Source organism: Falco rusticolus, chromosome 2, assembly GCF_015220075.1.
Source record: "Falco rusticolus isolate bFalRus1 chromosome 2, bFalRus1.pri, whole genome shotgun sequence".
Lineage (NCBI taxonomy): Eukaryota > Metazoa > Chordata > Aves > Falconiformes > Falconidae > Falco > Falco rusticolus.
In genome coordinates this window covers 85,930,059-85,954,950 of record NC_051188.1, presented here as the reverse complement: position 1 = coordinate 85,954,950, position 24,892 = coordinate 85,930,059, and the positions used below count along the sequence as shown (strand labels likewise).

The following is a 24,892-nucleotide window of genomic DNA, read 5'->3' as shown; positions in this document are numbered from 1 at the left end:
AAAGGTTTGGCACTCTCCCTTAAAATAGGTAGCTTTGTATAGAAAAAAACCATATGTAATCTAGTCTCCATAAGGCATTCACTATAATTAAAATGTAGCATCTAAATATAAAATCAGAAATGTATAGTTTATTGCAAAAGGAGTCAGCAGAAGGAGTGATGGTTTGCTTCAGGTATTTAAAATGAGTTAGATATGGGCTGTTGCCATAACAAACACTCCAATCTCATGCGACTGATTACACAGCAACATAAAGTAGATGAGATTTTTAGATTTAATTTGTAGCAGTTGCAATTACATGACTATTACATATTAAATAACCACTTGTGAATATTTTTTTTTTTCATGTGAGAAAATAATTTGATTAATAAACTGTTAGATTGAGATTAAGAGACCACAGGACACAAATGTACAAGCTAAGAAGCATAGCAGAACTAACTTCAGCTGGTACAACTACATGATGAAGCACTCCATGGTTTTTAACTCTGTTTCATACTTAAAACAAACCTTAGAAAATTAAACTTGCCTCCAATAGTGACAACAAAACAACTCTACTAAATTCTTTGTTGTATAAAACTACATTTTAAAAATGCTAAAGTCAATACAACGGGCTGTACATCCAATTAGGTTATGTGGTTAGCTCAAGTGTCTTAGATATTTTACAACATCCTGAAAGTTGACTTGTTAACAAATTCAACAAACCTCAGCTATTGCTTTCATCATAGAAAACTCCACAAAGTTTTAATTTAACAAAAATATTATTTATAATAAGGATACCTGTAGGATGTCAAAGTGTTCCAGTGAATTTAAATACGATTTTGATTTATTTTAAAGTCTATTATATTCTGACATACTCATGATGTTTTATTTTATATTAGCAGTAAAACAGATGCTGAAGAGTTTTTGCCATTTTGTAAATTCTATTTCTATTGACTGTATTTATATTTAAAACCTTTAAGTCCTTTAGAATGCCATTAGATATTTTTTTCCTTTTATAGTATCTTAATTAGAACAAACTGGTATACAAATATTTCACACATGCAAAAGTTGTTTACAGAGTTCCTCTCTAATTTTCTCAGGGAAAATTTGGGTGTGGAAAGCTGGCAAAATGAATTAGGAGTAAATGCTATTCTGTATGAATTAGTTTTGTTAAATCACGGAGTCCAGCACAGAATCTATTAAGAGACTTAACTAAAGAAAATATGACGATTTAATTCAGATTGATTATAGACTTTGGTGGTGACAGTTGGCTTCAAATTAAAATGAAAAAATGTATATGCATTTCCAAGTAGTCTAAGGAGACATCATAAGTAATTGTTGCATGATTCTATCACAGAAAGATGTGTATGAAATGGTAAACTTGAGAAGCATTTGTAACTAATTACTTCATTTGTGTTCTGAAGAAAACATTAATACTTCCATTTCTACTCTGCAGGCAAATAGTTTCCTATTCAGCTTCAACCAATAGATGCTGTCATTTTTAATTGTGCAAACAATTGAAAAATACTTAATAAAATCTTAGTTCCTATTCTAAAATTCTAAAAATGGAATTCTTTAGTGGTTTTGGTGGTTTTAAATCTAAGAATAATAGAGAGTATAGCTATAGTAGGGAGTAATGCTTGTAAATTGTCAAAATACCTTCTAGTCCACAAGTACTGAAACTGTTGAAACAATGTTGTATTTAGGGCCACTTACAATTTGCTTTAACATGGATCTAATACTGATACTGATATCTAGTTGGTTGGAAATTCTGATTATTCAATACATCGTCCAGGTAATTATTTCTTTCATAGTTTCTGTAGACCTATTTAAAACTGCTCTCTTTACGCCAAGTTTACATCTCCATTGCTAGGAGGGGATGAATGTGGACTATTGTCTTGTTACTAGATGTCATTCGCTAATTTTCCTATATGTGATCCCTACCAGTTTACAAAAATCATTCTTTCTTCAGGAAGGATAGAAAATTATCAATTTCCTAAGCATTTCAAATAATTCTGGAAGATTTTTTTTTTCTATGAATGAGAACATATATTAGAAATTCAACAACTCGCTTTGCTCTCAGAATCTCCACTGCAGGCAGCTGTCAGCACAGTTCCCTCATAATAGCACTGTAAGAGTCCGCTTTTCTGAAACATCTCTTTTCAGCACAGCAGTAGCTGAACAGTACCCAAAATGAAGTACAGAAGAATATATAAGGCTTTTTATTTTTCTTTAAATTAACTGCCTATGCTCATTCATTGTCTGGTAATTGAGGATGCTGTTTTAGTGTTAGAGTGTTTGTAATAATATGGTATTTTAACCTTGCCAATCTATATATTTTCTCTCTATGGCCACATTACGAACAAAATTGGAATTTAACTAATTATCTTAAGGGGTTATCTTACATTTTATCTCATTTAGACAAGAGATGACTAGGGACAAAAGGGTTGAGTGCACATGCATTTTGGAGTAGAAGATGAGCAAATTTCTGACCTATGCATAACTGCAAACTCTGCTCAGTTTACAAATTAGAAGTTTCCGATTGACGCTTTCCAGTGAACATTTATTTGTGAGTGACATACAATTGGCTACAACTGTCAATTATACTGAAGAAAGTCTGAAATAAACATCATATAATTCAGGCTTGACATCTCAGAAAAAAAGGGTTACTTATGTAGTACTTGCATGAATCACTCTTTGCCTTTTCTTTCACAATTCTATAGAAAATAGAAATTGTATTAAAACTTAAATAGGCTGTGACAAAAGAATTTAAAAGGATACTTACAGCCTTTGTGAATACACTTGTTACATTCAGTACATTAAAATCCATAATCTATATGCAAAGTTCATAGTCTTCCCATGTAACTGCTTTATTGATAACTGTAAAAGTGAATCTGCAAGAACAACAACCAGTTCTTAAGAAGCAAGACTTCTGTGAAAACTACTCCTAGGAAAATAGAAGACTTATGTCACTGAATTCTTTTCTGCTTGTTAAAATTAATAGTCATCGTATTGAGTCAAGGTGCCCTCTTTACATGACAATGAAGAACAAATCATTCTATAACAGAATGGAGTTAATTGAAAATAGGGCTATGCAATTCAGCTTTTATTTGGCAGATGTTCTTGAGATACATGCTTCTATTTTAAAGAAACCAGTATTGCCTGTTCTTGATTATAATTTTTTTGTTTGTTTTACAGTAGCTTAAAATAAAATATCAGAAAGGAATTATATCCCCCACGGAGTCTAGGGGACCTGGTGTTCACTTATAGTGTTGTGTATGGCAGAAAACCGAAGCAGTTACATGCCATTGGTGAGGTGGTAGAGTATCACTGGCATAAGAAAGTGCTTTGCATTGTGCTCTCATAAGTATGTGGGAGTAGCTGAACTACCTTTAGTAACCAATAAACCAAACCATTAAAACTGCCTTCTCAGTCACAAAATTCTATGCACAACATCCTAAAAAGGTGGCTTCTAATTTAAAAAAGAATGTTTCAGAATGTAAGAGTATCACAGTCTAAAACTTCTTAAGGGTACTGATTCCTATTAGTATTTCTCTGCAGATGTCCACAGACAGATAACAAAACATTGACAAGGTATCAGCATGACATGTAATGACTGCTGCCCGCTAGCAGCATAACCATTACCGAGGTTTTGGTTGGTATGGAGCAAAAGAGAGTCTTTTGGGAAGAAAGAGTAGCAAGATGCTGCCAATTCCTGGAATGGGCCTTTGAATAAGATACTGAATGGATGAGGCAGGTATGATTGCATATCACTTGCATACCAGGAAAAGCTTAATATAGCAACCGAGTGGTGATCTCATGATCCTAAGTGTTCTAGGCATTCTGATGAAAAAGAGAAAATTTTGTTAATGATTAAAAGAAGAAAGCATCTGTTGAATTTACAGACAGAAGTAGAAATCCCAGGCCATGTCTAAACTATGATCTGAACTACAATCATAATGATCAGCCAATGGCCATTGGGGGACATTTTATACATTATTTTGGGCCTGAACCGAATTTAAGATGATTAAGTAAGTGATGGTTTGGATTTTGATGGTCAGAAAGGTACACTTGGAAGAGAGAGAGAAAGAAGTTGTGGTATTAAAGTAAGTTATATTTCAGCCTGAAGATAAGATCACTCATATGAGAGAAGAAAAACATGAGAATAACATAGGACAGCAGAGAAATCTGAAGGAGATTTTGATTATAGGTCATCTGTAGTCTAGGTTGCGTTCTTTGGGGTAGTCATGTGAAACTATCGCTTGTCCTTAGAATCAGAGACAAATACCAATTGGTACATCAATACAGATCAAGGATCTGTAATAATAATAATCCATTAATACTGATCAAAGATCTGTTATTTTTTGTAGTTCAGCATTACACCATGACCTTAAGAGTTCCAGCAACTATAACTAAAGAAAACAGTGACAAATGGCACTGGGTAAACTTATTCCCTTGGAAGTTATTAATCAGCTTGTGTTTGGGAAGGCTACTGTGATCCTGAATAGGAGGATTTGCAAGAAATGCAATCATATGTGACCAATATTTCAAAGATTTGCTCAGAAAATGCTTGGGGTGCTTAGATGTATGTAGAGAAATAGGTATTCTCCCTCACACTGTAATATCATTAGTCATTATGACACACTTCACTAAAACCAGACCAAGGATGAGAAATGTATAATATATCAATGTTTGGTTGATAATACAGTTTATAAAGATAAAAAACTTATTGTTTACTGATAACTTTTAACTGAAGGCTATATAACATGTGTCTTCTTCAGCAAATTTACTTTTTAATTGAAACATTTTCAAAGGAAAAGTATTTAACCTTTAGGTGAATCAATTACTAAGAGGAGCAAGAAGAAAACGGTAGTAACCAGGCATGTGTTAAACCAGCTTATACAGGCCAAATAACAGACATCAAAGGCATCTAATTTCTGCAGAGCTGAGTCAAATGTCTGAGTGATTCTCCCAATCTTGATTATAAGGTACATTTTGAAATTATGCATCAGGAATTCCACAACAGCTTTTAACTCATTTTCCATTCTCATATGCATACAGCACTTTGGGGGATTACTGCAGTTTTGGAGCTAAGGACTGGTCTTGTAGACAGGAAGAGGTAACCAGGATGCAGGAGGAATCAATTCAGCACTGAGCAGGTTGGAGCTTGCTTCTCGTTCCCTCCACCTGTCCTTCTACCAGAAATCTCTCTTGCCCATTTAGTCTTCCCATCATTGGACCTCCACTTTAGACTAGGAATGATATTCTTAATTTCTGTGGAGCAGTCAAAGCAGGCACTGCTGCTTACCTGGCTAATGCTTTGAGTCAATTCTACATACTTTTTTGTAAATGTTCCCATAATAGCTTTCTTAATCTTATCAAGAGTTTTGGGCATTAGACTAGCAAGTCTTTTAGTAACAAAGTTCCTCTCAAAGCAACAATTTTCTTTACAAGCAAATGTTGTGGTTGAAACCAGGTGGCTGAAACCAGGACAGCAACTATGAATATAATACTGTTATCTATAGTTTGGTTTATCTTGTTGTTAAGGTCCTATGAACAAAATAAATGTGTTACATTTTGTAGATAAGCCTAGATTTGCTTTAAATTCTTGTAGAAAAGTAGCCAAAATATAATCTTTCTCTTCCATCTTTTCAAATGAAGCAGAAAAAAAATAGCTTCCCAATTGTTTGGGTTTAATTAAAAAAGAATTGGGGGAGAGGGAAGAGATAAACTGACAAAGTTGATCATTATTACTGAAATATTAGTAATGGTTATATCTAAACTTATCAAGACAGGGAGTAAATCAGAAATGAACTTACTATAGAACAAATACGTTCAACATAAAAACGGGCCTAAAACATGTCTTACTGCTCCTGTCACTGGTAATATATTTACATTAAACCCTCTGGTTTAGGTTTTGAATAAATTAAACCCAGCTATTAAGGCTAGGGCTGTGAGTATATTTTAAATATTTGTATACTTTAGGTAGGCATTCTACAGGTATAAAGGATCAAGATCAAAGTTTCTATAGTCTATAGACTATATAGTTTCTATAGCCTAGCCAGTTCACATGTAACAAATGCAAACTTGAAAACTTTTTAAGGATTTAAATGGTCTATTTTAGGGTTGCATAATTTTTTGGTCTTGATTTACTTTTCTAAAATAGATTTCACTCTAAGAAAAAATATGAATGTCATAAATATGAATAACCGAGGTAAAAACTACAAAACCTAAAACAGTTTTATATAGGCCTTCAAATTGCAGACACAGTTGTAGCTTTCTTGGTAGTTACTAATTTCACAAGCATTCTTATATTGCCTGATTAGTACATGCATTTGACTTTAGTATCTATGTTGGAATTACATCTCGTTAGAGCACTGCACACTTTCCAGACAGCATATTTTGGGGCAATTATTGTACTACTCACACAGTTAATAGTATTCAGCTTTTGGCCTATTGTGTTCTTATATTACCTAAGGTAATTATGATCACTTAGAAGGTATTGAAAGCACAATAGCCATGTGTGTACATCTAGCAAACTACAATTGACATATATATAATGAAAAGTTAGAGCTTATAAGGATATGAATATATTCTGTATGTTTTTTTGTTGTTTACCGTTTAGCTGATAATCTTATGGTGTGGCCTTATGAAAGCCTATATTAATAAATATTTTAAGTAAATGTGGTGGAAATAGGATAAAAATCACTGGGTAGGTGGTAGCATCTAATTTTAAATCTTGAAACAGTCTTGGTTTCTGCCTGACCCTAATATGAAGACTACAGAAGGAATAAACAGAAATTCACCGATTGATAGTACCCCTGGTTTTTCATAAGTGTTAAGATTTCTGTTTTGTCATGGCTGTTATTAGAATTTCATTATGTCCTCGGGGACGGATTTTTAATTTTATTTTATTTTTTAAACCATAACAGGATTCAACACTATAATTATGGAGTCAACAGTTATGGTCACAGCTTTAGAATTAAATGACTTGTTTTGTTTTCCAGTAATAGAGATTCAGACATTTTGTTCAGAATATCTTCTTCAAAATCATAAAAAAACCCATAGTTACAATAGAAGGCACTTTTTGAGAACTTATAAATAGGTGTCTTCTGTTCATTTATGAACTTAAATGAAGATAAACAAATTTTTGCAGCTCTGTTCATCAGCCACCAAGTATTTCATTTGTCTTGTATAATATTTGTACAGGACACTCATTAAACTTTCTGGGTGATTAAAACTTGCAGACTTTTTTTTTTTTCATAAACTACATTTGATTTTTAAAAGGCATTTTCTCTTGCCATTAGTCATTCTATTTTCTGTTTCTTAGATCCTAATGTTCTACTAAGGAAAATAACAGTCAGCTCAGGTCTCTTTCAAAATGAGTGATGAATCTCATTTATGTGAATGGAACAGAGGCACTTTGTTCTTATCAATATGGCAACTGTCTCTATTGTGCTCTAGCTGAAGGAATCCTGTATTATTTATAAAGTCTGTCCATGGCAGTCATGCTGAAAGAGGACAAGTCCTCGTGAGTTTCTCAATAAGCCAAGATTTTATGAAACAACTGTTGAAAGCAGATAAGCATTGCTAAAAAAAAAATAATGACAGTTTTCCCAGGTTTTTTTTTTTTAACTATCTTACATTATGAGGCCCAGTTATCAAATAAGACAGATAGCAGATACCACCATCATGGCAAAACAACAAAACAATATATCTTAAATTATTTAAATTATACTCTACATGTATAGGCACAAATATGTACTCATTGTGTTTATAAAAATATAATAAAGAACATAATTATTTTTATATACTTTTATCATATATTCTCCTATCTATTCTTTTTTGCTTTCTTTACTGTTAACTGCATCTCCTCAGTTAACAGTGAGTGTGTTGAGGATATTTACACATTCCTGTAGTGCTTTTACCCATGTTAGCAATATACATTCTCAATGTTGATTTAATTCCATTTTAATTGCACAAATTATAAAACTCTTTACATGTACTTTCTTTTTTCTTTTTTCTTTTTTTTTTAAATAAAATATAAATGACTATGATACAAAGTGATCAATTGCTCATTTGAAAGATAATTCCTGATTTGGGAATTCATACAACGAACAAGCCAATTACTTCATACTCAGAAATACTGAAATACTGACACATACCTTGACTTTTTCTAAGTGATCCTGCAAAGAGTCAATTAGCAGATCCCCCACTGGCTGCCAAGATCCCTTGAACACTTCAGCCTGGCGTAGTTTCAGGTCCAGTTCATCCATCGCCTCTTGAAGGCCCTGCAGTCTTTCAAGGGCATCATCTATTTTCTTTTGCCAATCAGCAGACTGTAGATTCAGCTTATCCCACTCAGTTCTGACCTCATCCGCTTGCCTTTGGAGAAGTTTAGTGACATTGTGTGCCCTTTCCTCAGGTGACAGTTCTAAATGTGAAAGTCAAGAGGCTTTTAAGACATATACTTGTCTTTGAAAAAAAATAATTGCCATCTGGTTAAGTTCAGAGCTCAGTGAGAAACTATTCATAACTAAAGGCACCCATTAAATTTATTTTATTAATGTATTTTCATTTGAAAATTTCTTAACAAATTTTAATCTTGCCACCATACAGATGACCACAGTATGTGTTTAGGCACATAAAGGCATTTTTAAACATGCAGGGTGTAGCTGAAAGTTTATCAGCTGTGTCTTGATTCAGCAAGATATTTCTGCACATACATAAATATTAATCACTGTGAATCTTTTGCTGAATTTGAGTGGGTTTGGGAGCTTCTGTAGTACTGAGATTACAAGTTGAATTTTAAATTAAATTGCATCCTTCAGACCTCAAATGGGCCTACAGCTATAGTTAAAGCCAGTTTCAAAGTCTTCCTATAAATATGCATGTCTATTTAGTGCCATAGTGTTCAGAAGGATCACCAAGGGTTTCTTTCATTATATTTTTAGCTTAGTTTCTGAATACTGACATTCAACTTGGAGTGTAAAAGGAACACTTTCACAGTGGCTGGCAGAATTTATTTAACCATCACTGATCATCACTGATCTTTCCAGCAATGTTTCATTATGCTGCTCTTTCTTCAGTTACCTCTTGATTCTGGGTAGAGCTTCTCCAGTCCCTCCACAGGCTGCTCTGCTAAGAAGATCCGCACAGTCTCAAGCGCAGTCCTGATAGTAGGTTCTTTTGTTTTCAGGTCCCTCTTGAAGGTCTGAGAGATGAAACAAACTTATCGTAAGTGGATATATGAAGAAATACTGAGTGCTAGCCCTTGTTTTCAGCAATTTAAGAACAAAATTTCCAACCACAGCTTCCATGTGTGTATTACAAGTAGTTACAAAAAAAAATGTAAAAGAGATAATCAGCTTTTGCTTAACTTGAAATCACATTGTATTCAAAGGAGCAAACATTCTGCCAGCATGCTGCAAAGTACACAAGGTTGCTGATCAAATTTTCACTGTGAGAGGGATCCCTTTTGTTTAACATCAGGGTCAACTCCAGAACTGAGCTGCAAGGGGCAAGGTTTCGCCTGGCTCTGTAGTGGACCAGACCAGCACGGCTGATGGCTCTTGAAAGCAAGAATTACTGGAATGAGAAGGGAAATCCAATATGTCTTACAGCTATCACTTTGCAACTGCTGCTGGCAACTGTTACATCATAAGGAGGAAAAAAAAAAAAAAAGACTTATGGATATTGACATGTTAATCTGCAACAATTAATAAGAAAATAAAATAATCCAGTATATTAAATTATAATCTTTTCCAGTAGTGCTGTAGTTGTATTTCTTCCAAAATTACATTAACTGAGATTTCTGAAATGTAGTATCAAGGCCAAAGTGAAAATTCAAAAATGCCATCTAGCCTGCATGAATAAAAATTAAAGCGCAAAAAGTAGTCCTTATGAAATAGTTAATTCTTAGTTGCATTCATCAGTATTTATTATCAGTTTCCATATCATTATGTTTATCATTGCTTGGTGGCATGTTCTGCTCCTTTTCATATCAACTGTATTTCTGCCTTTCATCTCTTCCTTTCCTGCCATGCTTCTGGCACCTGTCTTCTTTCTTGCCTTTTTTTCTTCTTTCCTCTTTGCATTTTCCTTCCTCCAGCAACAGCTCCTTTTACTATCTCTCTTCTATTCCCTGCTTTTAAAATGACCATGAGTAAGATTCTCAAGGTTGGTATATAAAATTTTGGTAGGCTACTGAAAGTATACATATATAATCTCAGGCTTGGTTTTGTTTTTTGAGGTTTGTTTGTTTTGTTAAAGAGAATTTAAGATTCCTGTCCTAGTTTCAGCTGGGATAGGGTTAATTTTCTTCTTAGAAGCTGGTGCAGTGCTGTTTAAGTTTTGATGTGAGAATAATGTTGATAACTGATATTTTTTGTTGTTGCTGGGTAATGTTTATACTAAGTCAAGAACTTTTCAGTTTCTTCAGGCCCTGCCAGCAAGAAGGTTGGAGGGTCACAAGAAATTAGGAGGGGACACAGCCAGGACAGCTGAACCAAACTAGCCAAAGGGATATTCCATACCACAGAATGTCATGCTCAGTATATAAACAGAGGGCAGTTGGCTGGGGCCTGATGAATGATGCTCGGGGACTGGTTGGGCATCGGTCAGTGAGTGGTGAACTATTGTATTGTATGTCACTCGTTCTTTTTCTCCCTTCCCTCTGTATTTTATTCCTCTCCCCTTCTCCCTCCTTTTCATTACAATAATGTGGTTATTATTGGTTTTTTCCCCCTATTTTATTTTGTTTATTATTTTTTTCTTATCTCAACCCTCGAGTTTTGCATTCCTTCCTGATTCCCCTCTCCATCCCTTTGGGGTAGGGAGTGAGTGAGCAGCTGTGTGGTAGTTAGTTGCTGACTGGGGTTGAACCACGACAATTCCATTAATCTGAATCCAAATGTTCACCGCACAAAAATGTGGAGGAAACCTAGCCTGCGGATCGCACGTTGCATTGGGTCTTTTGCATGCTGTGTTGAATTTATCTAAACGGTCCTTACCACTGTTTTATTTCAACATTGTCTTCTCTTTTTATGGAACAATATCGAATGCATACTGTTTTCAAGTAGCATAGAGGTAAAATATGCAGATAACAATAGTGCGAGGTAACACAAAACACAATACTGAAAAAAGGAGAGCCATATGCCATGACTGGAAAACAGATATTTTACTGCAGGGATTAGAAATTTCTTTTCACAACACAGAGAGTCTATAGGCTTCTAAGATAATAAATTTACCAATTCAGGTTAATTAATTATTATACAAAATTTGGCTTTCTATGCAAACTAATGAAAGATTATAAATTTAATATTAAAAAGTTCATTACACTGTGAATTATATTTGATATACAATCTCTGTACAGGAAATACTTAACAGAACTAATGATGAGAATCACACCTGCAGTTTATAATATGAGCAGTCACAGATAAAAAATCCTTCATACATTTCAGGAAAATAAACTTAAGGAAATGACTACATTATTTTACTATAAATATTTAAATAAATTTTTTATTAAGTGGTCAAGAACTGACCATAAGGTTTGTAAATGTGAATCAGGAAAACCCTTTAACAATGTGTGCTTTCTTGAAGGAAGCGACTAAGTAATTAAAAGATGTTAATTTTGTGTCATGTACCTCAAAGGAACTGGGACCCTTTCACAGGGTGTATCTGCTATCATAAGGGAATCTACTGTTTGATTAATATCTGTGATAAATATTTTCAACAATCATGTTGACCCGTAAGAACCAACACTGATTTTCACAAAAAGTACTGTATATTAACAAGTAAACTATCACTGGATATTACTCTGCATAAAAACTGAGTGGGGTTACTGCAGGGTTAAAACTCTTCTAACACAGACATTTTTAGGTTTAGAAATTTTTATAATTCATACTTGACTCTTGCATGAAGTGCAATGGAAAGAGGAAATATAATAAGCCTTTTTCATGCCTCCAAATGAGAAAAATCCATTCCTTTAATTAGTTTTTGTGCTCACCTCACGTTACATCATTCTGATGTAAGGCAGGTCTGCAGCTCAAGTAAGGCAGCAGGTAGCATAACTTAAAATGTTCCCCCGTGGACTGTGGGCTTTGCTTTCATCTGATAGTTTTAAAAGTGGCATCAACAGTAATACTGCTTTTTTAACACTGCAATTGTGTAACAGCTTAAAGATATAATATGCTTTATAAACATCTCCAAAGACAAATTTTTCTTCAGAAATGTCTATTCCCCAAACCAGTCTAACAGGAGGCACATGCACAAAGGTCTGTTCTCACAGGCACCAAGAGCAGGAAGGAGTCACAGAAATTCTATGGGAACACAGAACTACACCAACTGATAGCATATTTGAAAGCCAGAAATGCCTTTAAGCTATGTATTTGGAATCAGTAGTACTGCTGTACGGACTCCTGCTGCTGTAGTCAGGTAAACCCTAGCTATGTACATGTAGAAAAAATGAGAAGGATGCAAAATACCTTCTTTCCGCTTATACTGCTTTTGTATAAAGCCGTACCAACGAAATACACCTAGTGGTGTTATATTTCTGAAAAAAGTTTAAAGCCACATTCCCCAGCATCTGTTGTGCAACAGAACAAGGATAACATAATCAGATATGCACACTGCATCCCATAAACTGTGTGAACAGGAATCATTGTATCTATCTTCTCAATACAATAGAGAAATGCTAATGGGAACTTTCCGACTTTGTATATTTTGTATCTAGTCACAAACAAGAAGATTCTCTTTCTCTTTTATTAAAGAAAAACAGTAAGCCTATGTGTTAAATCTTTTATTTTCCAACTTTTCCATTCTGTATATTGGAGCCGGTGGGTGTGATTATAGTCTGTAAATCCTGAGTTTCAGAAAAGTTCACAGTATGGTCTTAAGATCTATTTACAATTCTCATAGCCTTCTCTGGTTTTGATCTGCAGACTTCTACCAAGTGAGTTTCGAATACGTTTCAGTATAAGAAATTTTAAAAGGAAAGAATGAAAAAAACATGAGGCTGAAGCAGAAGCACAGAACAGCATTAAAAATAATGAATGCTCATTTTGCACTATCCCATTCCAAGAAATGTTCTTACTGTATGAAAATAAAGCCAGCTTTTCTGATTAAAGTTTTGTTGTGAAATATGTACACACTACCAATAAAAATCCTAAGTAGCAACAAATTAAATTTTCTGGGGTTTTGAGAAAAAAAAAAAGGAAAGTATTTATCTATCTAAGCCCTGACTGACACATCTTTATAATAAGACGACCATCACTGAAAGCAGAATTAGCCTAAATGAATGTCTAATTTACAGCTAATGACTTTAGGCTAATTTAATTGAATTCCTTAACTTCTTCCACACTTCATGGTGACTGTAGTGGAAATCGAATGCCCATAATTTATGACCCAACACACACACAAAAAAAAAAAAGTAAGTAAACTATTTAAGCATCTCTATTTGTCATCAACAGTACAGCAGTAGTGGTATTCTGTCCACCGTTTTAATAATGCCTATATTGATCAGCTTATCTCAAACCTCCGTTACCTCTTCATGAGTGTCTTTAAAGCTCTGTAGATGGAGAAACACAGACGGTTTAATTTGAAAGATGACAATATAACGAGAAGGGACTTGCATTAGTAAAACTAACATTAATTTGTTATTATAAAAGCAGATATTTTTGCTTTTAATTAATTTTGAAGAGAAAGAGTACAATAAAATTAATTTAAGATGTTTCACAACCAGAATGCTTTTTAGAAAAGGGTTTTGACTTCAATTTTAAAAAGCAGATAAAAATTGTGCCACCAGAAAAAGTTAGTGTGTTGATGCAGGAATTATACTCCTTAGGCACTGCTGCTATACATTTCATGGGATTGTGTTTCCAAGGAATTGTTAATAATTACCTTCTATATTCATAAATGCTACTTATGCTGTTAATACAATCACTAGTGGCAAATCTTAAAAGAATGAAAGAAAAAGCAGACTATCTGCATGATGCCCAAGTAACTGAACTGAGATTAACTGTAACATGTACAGTTATTAATATTACTTCAATAAACCATTATTTTGACAGTAAAGCAAAGAAAACTGTATGATAATTAAATAGTATTTTGATGAACAGCAGCATTTTTCATTATTGACAACACCCCACTTCCCCGACACACCCACTCCTCTCACCCATTCTAAGACTTTGGCATAGACACAACTTCTTCAGCTGTCAAAAATCAACAAAATGACCCACTATATATAAGTTCAAAGAAATAGTGGTTATGTGAGTGTACTTGGGACAAATTCCAAATTTCCTTGTCTAAAAAGCACCTCTAATTTATAATGCAACAATGATTTTGACTGCATAGATAGCTCTTCTCTCAGTTGAGTTCAAGCTCTCCTCTGGCACAGATTCAAGCATTTGAAACTTTCATCTGAATTTTACTCTTAAAATTTTTAAAGCCAATCTTGTCAACTAGGAGCATTCTAATGATAAGAACTGACTTCCTTTCATCTCTGCTATGAATGTCTGAGACATTCCAGATGGTCTTCTAAACAACAGAGAGGTTAAGTATGTTTGTTTTTCTATAAATTACATCCTTAAGGGGGGAAAAAAAAATATCAGCTTGTAACACTGTCTTAGAAAAAAGATTCAGGCATAAAATCATGTTTGCACTCATCATGCCATTTTTCAATGGCAATCATTTAACCTGCTTGTAAATAATGTTCCCCTGCTCAAAGTTTTTCTCTTCTCCAATGATGAACTTACCTTGGGTTCACTTCAGGCTTTACCTGGCAAAAATATTTTTTTCACAGAAGGAAAGACATTGTACTGATACAGAAAAACCAAAGCTGGAAGTTTTGTGTCATTTAAAAGATAGGTAGAGGCTTAGCTTGTTTACTGAAGACTGATTTCCAGAACTGACACTGAGGAGAACAAAATGAACAATCAGCAGATTCTTTTTCTCAAAAGCAAAATTCAACTACTCTTTACTTTTACCTCCAACACTCTGAGAACTAAGTTTTGTTCTTAAGCAGAGGCCCTAAAACTCTTGAAAAAACTCGGCTTTTCAGTACTGCACTCCGGTTTTAAGCTAGATGCTGCTACACTTGTGGTGCAAGCCTTTTTAAAAGCATTTTTCTTATGTTCAGAAATCAGGTAAGCTGTTCATTCAAATACAGCTTTGTATGTCTGCTTCTGTAAAATAAACTTTTAGAGTAAAAGAAAGTCCATAGTGTCATGGAAAAAAAAAATACAGTAGAAAAACTCCAAGCTGCAAACAGATTTTGTCAAAGGCAACCTGAAGTCAGCATTATTCTGCACTGGTGGCTTTTCCCTCCTTCTCTGTAAGAAACTTTTGAAAGAGTAGACAGGGTAACCTAATTTCAAGGATTATGTGTTTTTTCAGAATACCTACAAGTAAAAAGGGCTCACATTAAACTACAGAAGTGCTAGAGAATAGGGACAGGAAAAAAGCCATATTTCTAAAAGGAACAAAAAAGTTCTAGTTTTGATACTAGACATGATGACCATAGATTTGTGTCTTGTATGTATCTGCATGTGGCAGAGAAGATATTCAGAAAGGAGGAGTGGGAAAAGTAATTTTGTAAAGTTACTTTCCACCTATTAATGATAACTTACTTTCACGCAGCACTTCTCATCCCTGAAAGTTTTAAACACTTCAGTTGATTAATGAGTGAGAGAGAGATCACTTAGTCCATCACTGATGTCTTGCCACCTTTACCATGAATTCTAGGGACTTTTTTAATAGTTTGTAGAACAATATACAATATTAATATGTTATGAGAAGTCATTTCTCTAGATGAAAAAAATATTTCTTTGATCCAGGAGGAAAGGTCATGTTTTTGAATACTCAAACATTATTCAGATAACACAAGTTTTGTTGTAACACTTCTACACAAGCCCTTCTTTAAGTCTTGTTTTGCCTCAAGAGTTGTCTTTAGGTAAAGGGTTTGAGTTAAAGTCATGCTGAGTTAAAGCAACATTTATATTATTTCTCCCATATTGATCTTCTGGATGGGCTTTAAAACTACTTTATGAAAGTTGCAATAGCCAGCTGGGTAGGACAGACCTCAGATTTCATGTATCTTACCTTTCACACAGGGAAAAAAGGTGGTGCTGCATAAAGTCATGGATGTTTTGGCCTCACCGTTTCTGTGATAATGCTTGAAGTCTCAAGTAAAGTTTTGTGAGAAAGACACATCCTACACATCACCTCTCCAGAAGGAAGACCTAGGAAATGCAATTAAGCTTTCCCTTGCAGCAAAGCATTATATCATCTTAGAAAAGCATTGTGCACTGACAGTGAGGTGTTTTGTTTTTGGTTTTGGGTTTTGTTTTTTTCATCATTCCCTATGGCTTTCTCAGCCATTAAGTAAAGACAGGCCCTTGAGAAACCATATTGCCACTAGCTTCCATCAGTCTGCTACTGTAGACAAATGCCTGTTTGCTTATGCCAAAAGCCAATCCTGGTTGTGTATGATATTTCCAGATTTTCACAAACTCAGAGTTCCTGATAACTTACAGCAGCAAGGTATGTCACGTTCTGTTTCCAAACTTAATCTTCTCGCTGTTTGTTCTAAAATGTGTCCTTCAGCATTAGGTAGGACAATCTATTAGAGCAATACTTACAGTATAGCACTTGATGAATGGAGAAAACACGGGTATTTCAGATCCAATTTCATTTTATAGTACCATTTCACATTTCTCCATTAAGCAATAAAATCAGAGATTTAGGAACTGCAGAAACAATACCTTTTTGTGGCAAATTTCACACATTGTAAGTTACATGTGTGTATCTCAATGGTTTTTAACTGACGATCACTGGTTTTGGAATATTCTCTTCTCATGGTATTAAGAATGACAATTTATTTTTTTTTATATACATTTTAAAGACATTTTTTTGAAATACACTGAAGTATACTTGGTCATCAAACAGGAGGGAAAACCTTCCAATAATGTCATTATTTTAACTGAAGACACATGTGGATGAAGGAGAGGAGAGCTAGAATATTACATCCAAGTAAATTCCAAGAAATGGAATAGTGTATAGTGGAGAAATGTCTTAGTATAAATACTTATATGGGTTGTCCCAATCACTACATACATTTACCTTTTAAACATGAAAGGACAATTTCTCTATATCAGAAAGGGTCCTTGCCCTTGATCTTATACTGTTCTCTGTAAAAAAAAAAAATAATAAAAAAATACCCTGACACTGTATTCCCAACTTCCTACTAAATAAGGATATGTCCTAGTGGTTTGAGGCCTGGTTTCTCTATGGACATCTGTTATTAACTGGTGCTTCCCAGATTAAAGTTTTCATCAGAAACTAACACAAAAGAAACAGAAGTCTTATCATAAGGGCTAGACAGGATTTTATAGAGTTCATAAGTGATAGAATAGGAGTTCTTGAAGTTGGGTATGCTATCCCAGGTACCTTTCACATGGTTCCCTATTCCTTCTCAGAGCAACAGTTTTGCCCTATTTACTGCTTCATTCAGTAATGCTTCAGCTTTATTTTAGCAGAACACTAGTTTTCTTATGGGTTTCATTATGACACTACTAAAAAAAAAAGCATAGCTGAGGTACTAGAACTGTGATTTCACATTCAGACCTGAATAGGCTACAATGGCATAACAAATTAAAAGCTGTTTGCCTGAAAGAAGACATTAGGTTAGCATCAGACAGGTGTGAACTTGATTCAACACAGAAAACATACTTAAAGCATACCTTTAACACAAAGTCCTCTGTGAATCTTTGTATGATAAATTATTTAGCAGTATTGTGTTATTTTAGGGGTTGTTCATCTGGTGGGTTTTAAAAAAAAAAAACACAACCAACAACTTCCCATACAAGGGTTGGATTTAGGTTCCATTTTACTCAAAGCTTAGTCTGGAACAGTCCCCATACAATGGTTTGCTATTGCCTTTCCTTAAGAATTCCTTGATGGAATTATTATCACTTATAGAGAGTTACAGTCTGTTATCACAATAATTTCACAATGCACACGGTTGTGTGTTAGGGCTGGTATCAGCTACTTTTCAACAACAATTGCTGTTTAACAACAGATGTTCCAAAAATCAATAACAAAATGGGGTTTCAAAAAGTACACATGAAATTTAAATGTCTGATCTAGAAAACAATTCAAAACTACTTATTTAATCCCTAAATAATATTAGATTACTATTTTTTCTGGCCATGGAAACTAGCTGTCTGTGATAGGTCTGTGAAAATCCTGTGTTGCTTTTCAAAAATCCAAGGAGTGATAGTAAACACTCCCTTCTCCAAAAGTCTGATTTTCTAAGCAGTATTTCAAAACTGTACATGGTACCCATATGCAAGAAGTTCAGTTTTCATTGTCTCTAAATGTGTTGTAAAAGGTATCTTAGTTTTTCCAAGAAGGGTTGTTTCATGCAGCACTAACCTGCAAAACAAAAAGCAATGACCGAAAGATAATTTAAAAAAAATCATACCCTATGAGTATCGTTCTGTTTCTGCACAGTGGGAAGATCTCCACCAATGGGTGCTTGCTGTTTTAATTCATCCTCCTTCAATTGCAGCCATGCCAAAAGTTCCTGAAGAGAGAGATGTAAACGCTTCCACTGGTCTGTACTGGCTTCCAAATGGGATCTGAAAGCATGAATTAAATATAAGATATATTCAGGCACATTGAAAATAAAACCCAAATTGTACAAGCTTACTTACTGAGAAAGATCCTAGTGTTTCATTAACTTTGCGATTTTTAAATAGCTTCAGTAGCTTTGAATTGGACTCTGGCAACACTGATTTAAATTTGCTTCTGAAGTCCTGGCCTGAAACATACATTCTTTTCCCATCTCTCGGGTTATTTTTTTTTCTCCAGTTTTCCTCTTCAGCAATAATAACTGTGTTGAATTGTCAATCTCACTAAGCGTGCACAAATATTATGCAGGACTAGCATGAGAGTAATTTAGTCATCACTTAGGATTACTAGGAGATTAATTAACTAAAATGTGGAGAGTAGTCTTCCAACTCATAGAAGAGCAGGCATTTCTCTAAACTGCTACACAAACAGTTCAAACTCACATAAGATTCATGTTGTTGCTCACCTTTAAGATAAGAGAACCAATGCTATTCTTTCCCAAAAAAGTTGTGAGGAGATTGTTAAAGCCAGTAGAATGCCCTTACAGTAGCCAAATGTCTGTGCCTTTTGAACAGAGGTGTGAATGAAACTGAATCACTGGAAAAATTAAGAGACAGAATACTACCATGTGCAAACAAGGTCTCCACTATGAGGACATCTTCCAAATATTTCCTCTGTGTATGTGTAAATGTGTTTTTTCTAATACTGGGATCAAGTGTTGAGCTACTAATTTTCAGCAACTAAATCCTGTGGAGAGAAAACACCTGACTGAAACATCACTGGGCTGATCAAATCTTCAATTTTGTTTATACCATTGATAAAGCACACTAAAATTTTGTCTCTCTAGACTTAGGAATATGCCATTTTTTAATTGTTGGTTGGGAAGAAATTCCTAAATCACTTCCAGGTAACATCAAAAGCAGTATTACATAACAGTACGTTATAAAATGTACTGGAAAATAAAGATGGCTTTTCTATTATTTCATGTTTTTTTCTGTTAAACTTCCATCTTTGTTCAAACATTTCTCTTCTTTTTCAGTGATTGCACATAGAATCACATATTTTCTGACAGTGAAAATGCTACTCCTATACCTCATATGGAATGCTCTATAAAGAAACGTGATAAATATGGACTCAGTGTTTTGCACACCTTATTACTTAGTTTGGATAATGAAATGAGGAACTGCTGAAGGTAAGGACAGCTGTATTTCTTTGAAATGCCCTGTGGATTCTGTTTTTTTTCTGACCTTTTACACCAGGCAACTGGATTGGCAAGGAAAGGGACAGATTAGCCACAGGCTGACAGAAAGCTCAGCCGCTCTGGTATGTGAAGTGATGGAAAAACTCCTTTTCCAAACTTAAAGGCGATGTGGGAGGGGCACACATAGACCGTGCTGCCTATTGATCTCCGCTCTCACAGGGCAGCTGTGAGCTGGGGCCAGACTGCCTGACCACAGGTGCTGCGTGGGGAGTGCAGCCTGGCAGGCAGCGAGGGCTGGGGGAGCTCCAGGGTGTCTCCCAGAGCAGCAAGGGGGGAGAGAAGCAAGAATGTTGTATGGGGAGTTGCAGGAGGTGACAGCCAGAGCAAGGACCACAGGGCTTTTGGAGGGGGCACAGTCAAGGAGCCAAGTTTCAGAATCAGGTTAACTCCTGCCTCTCACACTTTTCCCAGCAAACACAAGCTGCCACCTCCTCCAGAGCAAGGCAGCAACTGGAGGCAAAACCTGGGGTCCTCACTTCTTCCCTGCATCCCCAGGTCTGGCTTTACAGAGGAAAAGTGCAAAAAGAGTGACCCAAAGTGGTTTTGTTACTGCTGCTGTGCTCTGGCCTTCTCCAGTTTGGTGAAGGTTTTCCCAGAACCCATCTTGTTCTGCCCTTTCTTCACCTTTGGGAATATATGTTTATGTATGTGCACACTGGTGTATATCATATGCATACACTCATATATTTATAAATGTGTTCAAATGTGTGCAGACAAAACAGATAATTCTCAGAGAGACCTTGAAGGGTTATACCCCTCTTCTTTTGCTCCTCAGAAGAAGGAAGAAGGAATGTGTGTCTCTTTTTTCTTTAGCTACTAATATCTTTTCAACCTTACATCCTTCATTTATTTTTAATGATTGATGTTATGAAGATGACTTTTGTCATTACACAGACAGACATCCCTCAGGGCCTGAGCTGAAAAAAGCTAATATTTCATAAATCACTTTGAAAAACACTTCAGCCTTTTGCTGCCCTCTGAACTACACACAGCAAGTGAGCAAATGAAAAAATGCAGGAGACTGAACGCAACAGAGCTGGGATGCCTATGTAAAAGTTGTATTTCTGAAGAGAAGCTTCCTCCTTTTGAAAAGCAATCTTCAGCCCATTGAAGCCTGTGTACCCCCACTTCATCATTTGTAACATTAACATTTATTATATTTTTCCTTGCAAGCAGAAATTTTTCCTCTTATGGCACTACCTATGGATATCTTTTACTCCTGGATTTTATTTTGTAATTCCGTCCACACTCCAGACAACAGCTACAATCTTAAATAATTTGTGTCTCATTTGCAAGGCTATTCTTAGTTTTGCACTGGAAATAGCAGCCTTAGAAATAAAGCTTATCATAAATATAGGTTATTTAATAATTTTCTTTCATGAGTCATCGATAAGTCATCCCAGCTCTAGAAAAAGCCCATATTCAGAGGGGGGTACAGTTGCTGTTTAAACATGCTAATCTCTCCTGTAATTACAAAACCTCATCATATGCCTTAAATCCTAATCCTCTACTATCATTTTCACGCTAAAAAAACTGATCATTCTTACAAAGTTAAGCCAACATTCAAAATAGCACAAATCATTTAAAAATAGACAAAAATAGTGCTATCAGACACAAAATTAAACCTTTTTACCAGCAAAATGCAGCATTCCATCTTACGCACCAACTATAGGCTTTTGCTTACGTTCAGGTCCTACCTAATATTTAGGGATTTCCTCCTAAGATCACTCCATCTGAGGTTCATGTTATCCAGACGTCTCTGCAACAGGGCTGCATCCTCAGAGCCTTCCAGGGACCTCAGGATTTTCTGCCCATTTTCATCGAGGTTGTGAAAGATGTCAGTATGAGCATCAATTTCTGCCTGTAGTTCCTATGGAAGCAATAGAAACAATACATGTGATTTCTTGCAAAATCATAGAAAATATCACTTCTCAAAATGGTGTAAAAATCTTCAGTGCAACACAGAGTTAGCACAGGTTTTGACAACTCCTTTTACCATAATATCACGTACTATATACTCTTTCCCTTTCACACGAAGGCCCTTTGCACCGAATAATAACCTTTTTTCTGTACAGAGCATACTGAACAAAACTTAGAAAGTTAAAAGTCTAGCCTTTGACAGGCAACAAAGCAAGGACAAGATATATTTACTGTGCTGATGAGGGAAAAAAAACCCACATAACCCTCAAGATCTCAGGTAAATCTGACCTTCACATGATACGTCTTCCTGTGCAACATTTTCAGTTTGAGCTGGGGACTGCAACACCGGTCCTGCTGCATGGCAATTCCAAGGAAACTACACAACCGCAGCAGCCGAGCTTTAAAATGCCAAGTTCACTTACATTCTGTTGACAGAACGCATTTTGGAGCACAGGCCTCAGCAGTCAATAGCAATAAACAGCCACTTTGTGCTATATCAAAACACTGGTCAGGGCCATGGCTGTAGGAGGACCTGAGAATAGCAAGGACGTAGAATATGCAACTGGCAGTTCATGTTGAACAGCCAACTTTTCTTATCACTCTCTAACTGCAGGCCAGCTCTACATTTTGAATTCATTTTTCCCCCTCATTTTTAGCACGGCTCTTTCTGCCAAAAGAACATTCCTCAGGGAGCTGCCCGGTACCAGCATTCCAGCCTGCCCACACACTCAATGCAGCCTTTGTACATTGGCTGCCCTTCTCCAAGACGTTTGCATGCTGCAGCTCCACAAGGTCAGATTCGGTCACAGAGAACGGTGGTTGAATCAAGCTCTTTAAAATACTAAAAATAAAAATTAAAAATTTAATTTCAACACATACATACATGAGCACACAGGTACTCTATAGGTAGCCACATATGCACAAAAGTACTTTCACTTTCAAACAAAGAAGCACACAAAGCCACAAAGAAAATGACCTAGTGAATAAAGCTCTGCATTTTCTCCTGGGGTGCTTGGGCACTGAGATTTGTGGTGGTAGTTTCTGGATGCCTGAAATGAGAGTGCTGGGGATGAAGTGTGAAAGCGGATATTATTTGTGGCATATGAGAGCAAGACCCAGCACTAACTGAGCATCACAGGTAGTCCCCAATGGAAATTTGTTGCAATTTTCTTTAGACGAATGACTTTGAGGGAGAGGAGCACACAACTTGCCTACTTGGTGTGTTCCTAATTGAATTGGTTTTATTTGATATTTTAAGTGTAATGTTAGCTGCACTGAATCATGAGTAGATTGTCCTTGTTCACCTATGGCTGTTCCAAATGTCATTTACTGTCCTTTACTGGATAGCTATTTCTTGCACAGCAATGACTAGCACTGTATTTGGAGCAATTTTAAGACAAGCCAGAAATGTCTTTGGTACAGTATAAGAGTTCTTATCCAACTATTTTACTTTACCTATGGTCATCCTAGCAGTAAAGTAGTTAGGAATGAGTTTGGAATACATCAGAGGTAATTCTGAAGGATTCAACTGTATCATAAGTATTGTATTTATCTATTGATATTAAAAAGGTGATTTAGATTTTTAAAAATACCATTATTAAGGTAAATAACCATGTATAATATACCAGGTATGAATGGCCTTACTTGAAAATTTGTATTTTTATTTCAAGTCTGAATGTTGCTAGCTTCAGCTTCTGTGATTTTTTTTTTTTTTTTTTTTTTTTGCTGGACTGAACAATACTTTATTACCAAATTTCTTTCTCTTCAAGTATGCATTTGGAGATTTTATTTAGGCTAGGTTAAGTATCACAAACCTGATGTAAATAACCAAAACAATATATAAATAAGGATAAAGTTCACAGTAAAAAAGTTAACTTTTAATGTTTGTATACTTCCAAAGTCATTCCACATTTAAAAATTTATAAATCTATTGCTGAATGAAAGAATTATCATATGCATTATCTATTGCACGAAATTATTAGTTTTTAGGGTGGTGATAGAAACAGCTGCCTTTTCCTCAGCAAGAACACGTGCCATGAAACATGTATGATGAATAACTGTTCACAGCAGGAAGCTGTCCAATCCATACCCTCTTGGTGTTTTTTACCACACCTATATTCATAGCATTTCAGAACACAGAATTAGGGAAAAAAAAAGCACTTCCAGATTTTTCTTTTAGAAAAAGTGTCTCATAGTCAACGCATTTCATGCTTTTCTCCTGAAACATGCATACTTCTAAAAATAAAATCAAGCCATATCCTTTTTGTTTCAGAATATTACATCCTATCACAATAAATGTAGATGATTAGTTCAATGAGCAACAAACATGAAAAGCAATGTACTCTTATCAAAAGCTTGGTATTATTCAAGATCTGGTTTTCCTTGTTCCAAATTACCTCTGTATACTGCACTCCTAATGCTTCTAAAACTAGTTTATTCCAGCTATGCAGGAAGCCTACGCTGACAAAAAAGCAAGACAACAACAAATATATTTAGTCCATTTTGTTTGGTGCATTTCAGATCCTTTCTTTATGGCTCCTTCACATTCCAAGAGAAACAGAGTACATATCAGAAAAGGATCTATACACCTTTTATTTGTTTTCTGAAAAAAGTAATTTCCATGTTTCAAAAATAAGTGAAAGATCAATATGAACTAGATTCTTTTTCTTGACAAGAATAAAGCAGGAAGATCTATTTCATCTCATAAACTGCTATGATATTTGCAAAAGTATGCTGTCGTTACACATCATACCAACAAGCACAGAATATAAACTAAACATAGACTATTTATTGAATTTTTGTATTTTCCAGTGTGTTCAAACACATGGAGAAACTGCAGAGGATGAAAAATTAATCCCGATACAATTCCACTGGATTACAGTTGGACTTAAGTTGACTCTACGCTGCATTTTTGCTGTAGTGGTTAGTACTGAGGCTGTGTGGAAATAGATTCCCTTAAAATGAGCAGATAGCAAAATGAAAAATATCTTCTTGATCGCAAGTTACTGCTTAGAGTGAGATGAACTGCTTAGAAAGAACTGCGACTCCATCACATGCAGATTTGCCTAGGAATTTCGGAGTTAAATCCTCCTTTATTACCACGAC

At 35.3% G+C, this 24,892-nt stretch overlaps 1 protein-coding gene across 14 annotated transcripts in view; it reads right to left on the bottom strand.

Moving 5' to 3' along the window:
• Positions 1-24,892, bottom strand: part of DMD (dystrophin) — a 1,095,710-nt gene that overhangs the window by 175,391 nt on the left and 895,427 nt on the right. For 12 of the 14 annotated variants that reach the window (XM_037376983.1, XM_037376984.1, XM_037376980.1 and 9 more), the window contains 4 exons: positions 21,565-21,737; positions 18,458-18,614; positions 9,070-9,190; positions 8,142-8,410 (listed from right to left, as the gene is read on the bottom strand). In XM_037376983.1, the coding sequence (XP_037232880.1) occupies positions 8,142-8,410; positions 9,070-9,190; positions 18,458-18,614; positions 21,565-21,737 (720 nt within the window). Of the gene's footprint in view, positions 1-8,141; positions 8,411-9,069; positions 9,191-18,457; positions 18,615-21,564; positions 21,738-22,075; positions 22,163-24,892 lie in introns of those variants that run through there. The other 2 variants (XM_037376994.1, XM_037376993.1) reach the window with 1 other exon arrangement.